Below are 10,550 nucleotides of genomic sequence, written 5' to 3'. Positions count from 1 at the left end.
GGGTTGAGACCCCTGATCTTATTTACAGTAAAAGGACAGATAAAGGAACAGCCAGCGGGAGGATACTCTTCAGATCAATCCTAAATCAATCAATCAATCTTAAATCAATCGGGTTAGGAGTGCAAACCTGATGATGTCACCGTGTCTCATTACATCACATATCTGGTGTGTTTCAGGTGTTGTTGGAGGTCCTGACGGGTCGTCGAGCTCTGGAGAAAGACGGGAAGTCTAGAGAGAGATACCTGGTCAGAACACACACAAACACACACACACACACACACACACAAACACACACACACACACACACACACACACACACACACACACACACAGAAAGACAGACACACACACACACACACACACACACACACACACACACACACACATAGAAAGACCGACACACGCACGCACACACACACAGAAACACACACACAGAAACACACACACACAGAATCAGGCACACACACACACGCACACACACAGAAACACACACACAGAAACAGGCATACACAGACACACACACAGACGCCACACACACACACACACACACACACACAGAAAGACAGACACACACACGCACACACACAGAATCAGGCACACACACACACGCACACACACAGAAACACACACACAGAAACAGGCATACACAGACACACACACAGAAACACACACACACACACACACACACAGAGACAGGCACAGACACACACACAGACCTGTACAGACAGAGACACACACACACATAGAGACAGACAGACACAGGCACACACACAAACACACAGACAGACACACACACAAACACACAGACAGACAGACAGACACACACACACACACACACACACACAGAGACAGACACACACAGTTTTTAAGCAGTCAGTAGAATATTCCCAAACGTTGTTTAAACGTTGCTGTGATGTTTGGTTGTGGTTGTGTAGAAGGACCTGGTGGACGAGATTGAGGACAGTCCTGGTCCGTCAGCAGCAGCCTGGAGGAAACAGCTGGACCACCGGCTGATCACAGGTCGGCCTGCACAATATATATATCGCCTATCCACTGCCGCAATGACATGGTTTCCGCGGCGTCCTAAAAAGTCAGAAATTTCCAAATCAAAATTGTTTACCTTTTGAAAAAGTCTTCTAGGTCTTAAATAATTTTCAACAGGTCTTCATTTTACTACGTCCGTGTAACTCTACCTATGATGCTCACGGAAATGTCCCCACAGCGCTTTACAATGTCTTTTTTTTTATTCTGTGGTGTTGTAGTTCTTTCTGTTGTAGTCCAAATATAATTTGCTGTATTACGACTACAAAAGAGACCAACATGCAATTTTACTGCAGCCAATCTAGACCCATCTAGACACCTCTAGACACCTCTAGGCCCATCTAGACACCTCTAGGCCCCTGTAGGCCCATCTAGACACCTCTAGGCCCATCTAGACACCTATATACACATCTAGACCCCTCTAGGCCCATCTAGACACCTCTAGACACCTCTTGGCCCATCTAGACCCCTCTAGGCCCATCTAGACCCCTCTAGACACCTCTTGGCCCATCTAGACCCCTCTAGACCCCTCTAGGCCCATCTAGACACCTCTAGACACCTCTAGGCCCATCTAGACACCTCTAGGCCCATCTAGACCCCTCTAGGCCCATCTAGACACCTATATACACATCTAGACACCTCTAGACCCTCTAGGCCCATCTAGACACCTCTAGACACATCTTGGCCCATCTAGACCCCTCTAGGCCCATCTAGACACCTATATACAAATCTAGACACCTCTAGGCCCATCTAGACACCTATAGGCCCATCTAGACCCCTCTAGGCCCATCTAGACACCTACTGTATATACACATCTAGACACCTCTAGACACCTCTAGACCCATCTAGACACCTATATACACATCTAGACACCTCTTGGCCCCTCTAGACCCCTCTAGACACCTCTTGGCCCATCTAGACACCTCTAGACCCCTTTAGGCCCATCTAGACACCTATAGGCCCATCTAGACCCCTCTAGGCCCATCTAGACACCTATATACACATCTAGACACCTCTAGACCCCTCTAGACCCATCTAGACACCTATAGGCCCATCTAGACCCCTCTAGGCCCATCTAGACACCTATATACACATCTAGACACCTCTAGACCCCTTTAGGCCCATCTAGACACCTATAGGCCCATCTAGACCCCTCTAGGCCCATCTAGACACCTATATACACATCTAGACACCTCTAGACCCCTCTAGACCCATCTAGACACCTATATACACATCTAGACCCCTCTATACACTTCTAGACCCATCTAGATACCTCTAGACCCCTCTAGACCCCTCTAGAACCATCTAGAACCATCTAGACACCTCTATACACACCTATACACCTCTAGACACCTCTATACACCTCTAGACACCTCTAGACGTCCTTTAAAGCCGACGAGGTATCGGACGATATTTCCGGGAGGGCTCGGCGATATGGAGAAAAATCAAACCTCAAGATATCGTTGACTTAATACCTCGATGTTGATATTGTTGACAGTTGATGCTTTAACAAATTGTTATTTACACAATGAGATTTTTGATAGAAAATCACCAGAAATGTTGATTTAATGACCAAGTGGGTAAAGGTAAATAACAGTAGTACCAGCTAGTAAGTCTGGTGAGTTCAGAAAATGACATCACTTCACTGTAATGAAGCCTTTAAAAGGTGTTTGGTGTTTTAAGCCCCCAACATCGCCTTCCAGGGAGCGCTACCGGGAAGGCACTAGGATTAGGCAACGGTTAAAGTTAGGTGCTTTGAAGTCGACGTTGGGGGCTTAAAACACCATAGAGCCCTTTAAAACCAGGGGGGGAAAGCAACAGAACATCTTGTAATTGTATTATCTAGGGCTGCTCCCTGTTAGTCGATTAGTCGACTAATCGGTCTTTTTTGGTCTTAGTCAACTTAGATCTCTTTAGTCCATTAGTCATGTCTGATGCTTTTTTTTTTCACGCTGAATGACTTATTTCCAAGAAACGTACGAGCACATCTCTGGTAAACACAAGAATTAAAGTGGTGCTTTTAGCACGACTCTTTGTGGAGAAACTCCACAAAGATTTACAGATCTGTCGATTAAATCAACTAATCGATTAGTCGATACAATTTAATGAGTGTTAGTCGACTAAGAAGTTCTTCAATCGAGCACAGCCCTAGTACTATTGTCAATGCAATATTTAACAAAGTTACCTCATATGTAGAGCTGGGCGATTTGTTTCCCTAAAAAAATCTACGATTGTTTTTATAAAAACTCGATTCTGATTTATTCCCCCCCCTCCATTTAAAACAAAAATAACTGCGAACTGTAAATATATTTTAAAAATATTTATTTATTGTATTTAATTAAAGTGCATCAACATAAACATAATTGCAAAGGCAAACCCTTTCCCTACTCATATGACAATTGTTCATCATACCGTGCAACCCTGATCGCAGGTCAGTCTTTGTGTTTGAATCACATGATGCTTTCTGCCTGTTGCCTAGCTACAGCTGCTCTGATGTTGTGTCTTTAGGGGGCGCTGCGGAGCCGGCCGGCTACATGGAGGTGGTGGCTCTGGCCCGCAGGTGTCTGGACAAGAAGAGGAAGAAGAGGCCGGCCATGACCGAGGTCAGAGAGAGAGAGAGAGAGTGTTGGTTTGTCTGTCAGCACGTTTTAAGGAAAAATACTTTTGCTGATTTTGCTGATTTACATGAAACTTGGTGAAAGGGTGTAGCATGGGCCGAGGAAGAACCCGTTACATTTCGGAGAAGATCTTAATCACGGGGCGGATACGCACATTATTTTTCACTTTCGCTAACATTGTGAGATATGGCAGGCCTTGGCGGAGGTCTGCACTCTCCAGCGGCCCGTCTAGTTTTTGCAGCTTAAAGTGTTCATATTATGCTTTTTGGCTTTCCCCCTTTCCTTTATTGTTATATATATTTTTTGTGCATGTTATAGGTTTACAAAGTGAAAAAGCCTAAAGTCCCCCCCAAGGGACTCACCATCTCCAACAGAAAACACTGTTCACACACTGCTCCAAACAGCTCTATTGTAGTCCAGCCTTTACTTCAGAGACCAACGTTATAATGCTCACCTAGCTGCTAGCATGGCACACCCTCATACTCTGCTTCTGACTGGCTAGTAGTCCTTACCTAGGTACTGTCAGGGCACACCCTCATACTCTGCTTCTGACTGGCTAGTAGTCCTTACCTAGGTACTGTCAGGACACGCCCTCATACTCTGCTTCTGACTGGCTAGTAGTCCTTACCTAGGTACTGTCAGGACACGCCCTCATACTCTGCTCCTGACTGGCTAGTAGTCCTTACCTAGGTACTGTCAGGGCACGCCCTCATACTCTGCTCCTGACTGGCTAGTAGTCCTTACCTAGGTACTGTCATGGTACACCCTCATACTCTGCTTCTGACTGGCTAGTAGTCCTTACCTAGCTACTGAGCATGTGCGACTCCCAACAAAGATGGAACAAAAGTGAGATGTCTCACTCTGTAGCTAAAACAGAGAGCTCAACACACAGGGTGAAAAGAGGAGCTGCAGCAATGTGCAGTACAACAAAAAATATGGTGTTTTTTGAAAATTAAACCATGTAAACCTATTCTGATACAACCTCTGAATGATACAGATATGAACCTAAAAAATGAGCATAGTATGAGCACTTTAAGCATAAATTGAATTCAGTAATGAATCATGGGGTGTTTTTTGGGATTGTGTCTGTAATGACCAGCGCAGCCTCCGGGAGGCGCTAGCCGTAGAGATGGTCTGATACCATTTTTTGCTTCCCGAAACCGATTCCGATACCGCTGTATACTACTATCCCTGTATGGATGTGATATGATGTATAACAGTACTTCCCGATACCGACACCAGCGTTTTAGGCAGTATCGGAGTATCGTAACATGCTAGCAGCGCTACAGACTGTTGTGATCGTGTTTTTAGTCTTCTTTATTTAAATGTGTAGACCAGGGGTCAACAACATGAGTAGCCCTCAGGCCTGTTCTCAAAATTAAAATGGAATATTGAAATTATCTATTTCCCACCTTGTTAAGTCATTGTTGATAATTATTGTGAGAAATCATTAACATGATCAGTGTCTTCACATAGATGAGTATCATTAATCATTAATATCATATATAACTAAAGTAGGGCTGTGCAATTAATCGAAATGTAATCGTGATTATAATTTTGGCTCCCAATGATCACAAAAACAGAATAATCAAGAAAAACAATTATTTAGCTCATTATGCATGTTACATTTGCAAGTAAACTCTTATTTTCTCTTGTGTTCTTAATGAAATAATAAAGTTTATAAAGGACAAGTATTAAGGCAATTTTCACAGTGGTATGTTTTTTCTTTTTACTGTTGATTTATTTAACTTTTTCCACTGTTTTTAAGTTCAATATTTGCAACATCTTTCCAGAAGTCAACGAGTAATCGTGTTAAATTATTGTGATTTCAATATTTACTGAAATAATCGCGATTTATATTTTTTTCCATAATCGAGCAGCCTTAAACTAAAGGCAAACTGAGCTAATTTGTTATTCCAGAAGAGTGTATCAAACTGGTAGCCCTTCGTATGACTTAATATATATACAGTTGAGGCCAAAAGTTTGGACACACCTTCTCATTCAATGTGTTTCCTTTTTATTTTCATGACTATTTACATTGTAGATTCTCACTGAAGGCATCAAAACTATAAATGAACACATATGGAATTATGTACTTAACAAAAAAGTGTGAAATAATTGAAAACATGTCTTATATTTTAGATTCTTCAAAGTAGCCACCCTTTGCTTTTTTATTAATAAGGGAAATAATTCCACTAATTAACCCTGACAAGGCACACCTGTGAAGGTAAAACCATTTCAGGTGACTACCTCATGAAGCTCATTGAGAGAACACCAAGGGTTTGCAGAGTTATCAAAAAAAGCAAAGGGTGGCTACTTTGAAGAATCTAAAATATAAGACATGTTTTCAGTTATTTCACACTTTTTTGTTAATTCCATATGTGTTCATTCATAGTTTTGATGCCTTCAGTGAGAATCTACAATGTAAATAGTCATGAAAATAAAAAGGAAACGCATTGAATGAGAAGGTGTGTCCAAACTTGTGGCCTGTACTATGTAAGTAAAGGCAAACTGGGCACATTTGTTATTTCAGAAGAGTGTATCAAACTGGTAGCTCTTCGTATGACTCAATATGACTTGTATGACTCAATAATATATGACTTAATAATATATGACTATATATATATATATATATATATATATATATATATATATATATATATATATATATATATATATAATATATAAATAGCTCTGTTTCAAAAAGGTTGGTGAGCCCTGGTGTAGACCAACATTAGCGTGGCGTTCCTCATGTCCGTTCTCTTTGCAGGTGTTTGACAAACTTCGGGACGTCAGCGCCAGAGCGAGGAAGACGGGCTCCCCCTCCCCTTCCCCTCCCCCCCAGACCCCCGCCCCTGGACTCCAGCGTGGGACGCCTGTCCGACCAGCTGTCCAAACTGGGCCCCCTGGAGGACACCTACCAGGCCGCCTCGTCCTCTCAGGGCTCCTCGTCTTTCTGCTTCCTAACCCCTCCTGACCCGCTGCACTCCTCCTCCTCCTTCCCCCCCTCATCTTCCTCCTCTTCTTCTTCCTCCTCTTTCGCCGGTCCGTGTGAAACCGACGAGAGTCGAGGCTTCTCCCAGTACGACCTTCGCTCCCCGTTCAGATCCAACGGGACCACCAGCTCCGGGTCTCTGTCTTCATCCGCCAGAGAGCGCTGTCCCCGTCCCGCCCGGCCCACTGAGTCCCCATCGAGCCAGCCTTCTGTCCCCACTGAGGACCAGTACAACTTCCCTCCACAGCCCAGCGGGGACAGGCCAGGGCCAGGAGCCGGGGCCGGAGCCTGGGCCCCCCTGAGACCAGAAACTAAAGAGCAGAGCACAGCCGGGATCTATGGCGTCCCAGAATGCTTCTCTCCCGCGGGGCCCTTGCAGTCTGCGTCCCCGGAGCCCTCAGGTACTTCAGCAGCTCGTTAAGAGGACATTTTACTAACCATAAATTCTTTAATAAATGTCTTTTTTATTTTACAAAAGACTTAAAAAAAATGTGAATTTGTTTTGGAAACCAAGTAGTCTCACTACACTGAGTACGTTTACATGCACACATATACATATATATATATATATATATATATATATATATATATATATATATATATATATATATATATATGGAATTATGTACTTAACAAAAAGTGTGAAATAACTGAAAACATGTCTTATATTTTAGATTCTTCAAAGTAGCCACCCTTTGCTTTTTTTGATAACTCTGCAAACCCTTGGTGTTCTCTCAATGAGCTTCATGAGGTAGTCACCTGAAATGGTTTTACCTTCACAGGTGTGCTTTGTCAGGGTTAATTAGTGGAATTATTTTTTTGCTTTTTTATTAATAAAAAAGCAAAGGGTGGCTACTTTGAAGAATCTAAAATATAAGACATGTTTTCAGTTATTTCACACTTTTTTGTTAAGTACATCATTCCATATGTGTTCATTCATAGTTTTGATGCCTTCAGTGAGAATCTACAATGTAAATAGTCATGAAAATAAAAAGGAAACCCATTGAATGAGAAGGTGTGTCCAAACTTTTGGCCTGTACTGTATATCGGCCGATATATATCAGATTTTTAAATCGTCAAATATTTGTATCTATTGGCCTCAAAAATCCTTTATCGGTCGGGCTCTAGTTGGAATCCTCTCCAGTGAAATACAGTCACACTTGACACCGTTTAGCTGTCAGCATTTTAACCCTGTTTAACCAGCTGCTAGCTAACGCTAGGCTAACGTTACCTGCTGCTAAGTGTAGTGGTAACTAGCCTCACGTGCAGCGATGCTTCTGTTGCCTGTAACATCTGTTTCAGAGAGACTTTGGACTCTAATAGACAAAACACACTTGTTGACTTTTCATAGAAATGATGAAGTGTTCAAATGGATCTAAAACCTCGTGTGTGTGTGTGTGTGTGTGTGTGTGTGTGTGTGTGTGTGTGTGTGTGTGTGTGTGTGTGTGTGTGTGTGTGTGTGTGTGTGTGTGTGTGTGTGTGTGTGTGTGTGTGTGTGTGTGTGTGTGTGTGTGTGTGTGTGTGTGTGTGTGTGTGTGTGTGTGTGTGCGCTTAGTCCACATGAATCCCAGTAAGCAGCGTCTCCTGCAGAAGAAAACTCTGTACGAGGAGGGAAAGATCCAAACTCCCGAGCTGCTGTCGTCCGATGACCTCTGTACGTAAAACACTGAGATACTTGTCCCTCTTTAAATCCTTTTTATTAAAATCCATCTTGTTTCAGAATCATCTCTTTTATCGTCAACGATATGATGCTGCACACCCGCATCATCGCGTGTCTCTCAGGCTACATCTACACTAACATGTAACCAATATCTTTTTGCTACGTTTGAGCCTCGCGCACACACTACTCTGGCGTTTCCGAGCCCCTAAAACGGAAACATTTGGAAACACTGCTGCCCCCGTTTTGGTTTAGAAACTCCGGTCAGTCAGTCTTATCTGTTAGGGAGCTTACAGACCTTTCAGTAACCGAGATAATATATCCCTGCTCTCACTTTACACTGTTGTTGTTCTTTCTCCAAAGTCTTTTCTGTATTTTTAACTTCTACATCCATGATTTTCAACCGTGGAGTAACATCAGACAATCTGCTTGGGAGTGTCCCTATATTCCCACATTTCTAAGATTTTTTTTTTTTCAAAATTAGGCCCTATGTTCCCACATTTCTAAGATTTTTTTTTTTCTTCAAAATTAGGCCCTATGTTCCCACATTTCTAAGATTTTTTTTTTTTCAAAATTAGGCCCTATGTTCCCACATTTCTAAGATTTTTTTTTTTTCAAAATTAGGCCCTATGTTCCCACATTTCCTTTTTCATTATATTGTATCGGATTTGATCCCCCTTTCTCCCAGTTTGATAGCCAACATATTATCCAGTAATGGACTACAGATTTAATGTAACCCTAACCCTAACACAGGGCCTAATTATTAGAAAAATCTTAGAAATGTGGGAACATATGGCTGTGGGAACACAGGGCCTAATTTTAAGAAAAATTTTAGAAATGTGGGAACAAAAGGCTGACCCCATCTGTTTCCTGTGTACACCGACACACACACATGCCCAGTCATGTGATACGTGCTGTCAGACGTTAATATTGACGCACAATAGTTCTGCTACTGGAGCTGAAACTCTTGTGGAGACTTCTTTTTTTTTGTCTCAAAACGCCGCTTAAATGTGAAAACGTAGCCGTGTAGATGTAGCCTCAGTCTCTCTTGTCTCCGGTCTCAGCCTGATCTCACTCGTCTGTAATCTCGTGTCTCGTTTCATGTTCCCGCTGTGGCGTCAGACGGAGGGAGGAGCTCTGACCGAGGACCGGAGGAGAGCGACGAGCTGGATTTCCTTCCTGCGCAACACGACTGACTCCGCGAGCGTTGTGAACTGTTTCAGAGTCAGACTCCCCTCACGCAGCCCCGTGAAGAAGGTTCAACTTCTCCCCCCTCCCCTGGGTCAAGATGAGGCACAGGTGCTACCATCCTGATCACACGCACACACTTTGTGCGTCCGTACCGTGAACTTCAACTGGCTCAAGCAAACACTTTTCACAAGCGATGTATTTTAGGGGACCACTAAAGTAACATCTCAGTAGCCTACTTTGTTATTTTTTTTTTTTATTTTAGGTACCTGTAATAATCAGATGATGTCTGCACTGTTTCACATTCTGAGCTAAAAAAAATTGCACTGATGAGATGTAACGTTATTTTAGGGAACCATCGGTGGGTGGGATCACAGGGTGCCTCACGGTACGATACCCGGCTCACGATACCGATAATATCACGATACAGCAATACTGTGATCAATCAATACATCACTAGACAGTCCTATCACGATATCGCTCCAATTATGAATACTAACATGAAAAGGTTAAAGGTGCTGCAGGGTTAGGGTTGAGAAGATCCAGGACTTAGCCAAAAATATTTTAACATCGACAACTTCTCAGTCCCCACCCCATTTCCGCTAAAGCCCAAAATGGTCCTCCTAAGCCCCTCCTCCCACAAGGGAGAATGAATGCGTGTGCATGAGCAGTAATTGACACGCAGTTAAGACACCCCCACTGGCCCTGATTGGTGCATCTGAACAGGGAGAGGTGGATTTTTGCAAATCCCACTCAAGGCTGTAGGTGGAGCCAGAGAAGCTGGATTTACTTTTTAATGACCAGCTTCATGTAGTTCTACTGGAACATAGGGTCAGTTTCAGCTAATATGACAGAATGGTAGTTTTATAAGTCTTACCTACAGCACCTTTTTAAGTGCAGGTTTTCTCTCTTTATTCACTGCAAGTCCAAACTGTTACCTTATCTTCCACCGGGCGCGCCTGCGCGGGACAGCGGGAGCATCCTGTTAGTTTCAGGCCAATCACATCACGGTGGGCGGGGCTTAGGTCTTCTGGAAGACTTGGAGTTCAGC

The 10,550-nt window shown here is 43.2% G+C and overlaps 1 protein-coding gene across 1 annotated transcript in view; it reads left to right on the top strand.

Annotated features, from left to right (window-relative positions):
• Positions 1-10,550, top strand: part of irak1 (interleukin-1 receptor-associated kinase 1) — a 32,946-nt gene extending 22,396 nt beyond the window's left edge. Inside the window, 8 exon segments of the mRNA XM_028583992.1 lie at positions 177-245; positions 936-1,020; positions 3,550-3,664; positions 3,908-3,919; positions 6,196-6,219; positions 6,430-7,055; positions 8,210-8,308; positions 9,434-10,550. Of these exon segments, the coding sequence (XP_028439793.1) occupies positions 177-245; positions 936-1,020; positions 3,550-3,664; positions 3,908-3,919; positions 6,196-6,219; positions 6,430-7,055; positions 8,210-8,308; positions 9,434-9,507 (1,104 nt within the window). The 3' untranslated portion in view covers positions 9,508-10,550.

The sequence above is a fragment of the Perca flavescens genome, chromosome 7, assembly GCF_004354835.1.
Source record: "Perca flavescens isolate YP-PL-M2 chromosome 7, PFLA_1.0, whole genome shotgun sequence".
Lineage (NCBI taxonomy): Eukaryota > Metazoa > Chordata > Actinopteri > Perciformes > Percidae > Perca > Perca flavescens.
The sequence above is the reverse complement of the archived record's forward strand: the minus strand, read 5'-3'. Positions and strand labels throughout refer to the sequence as shown.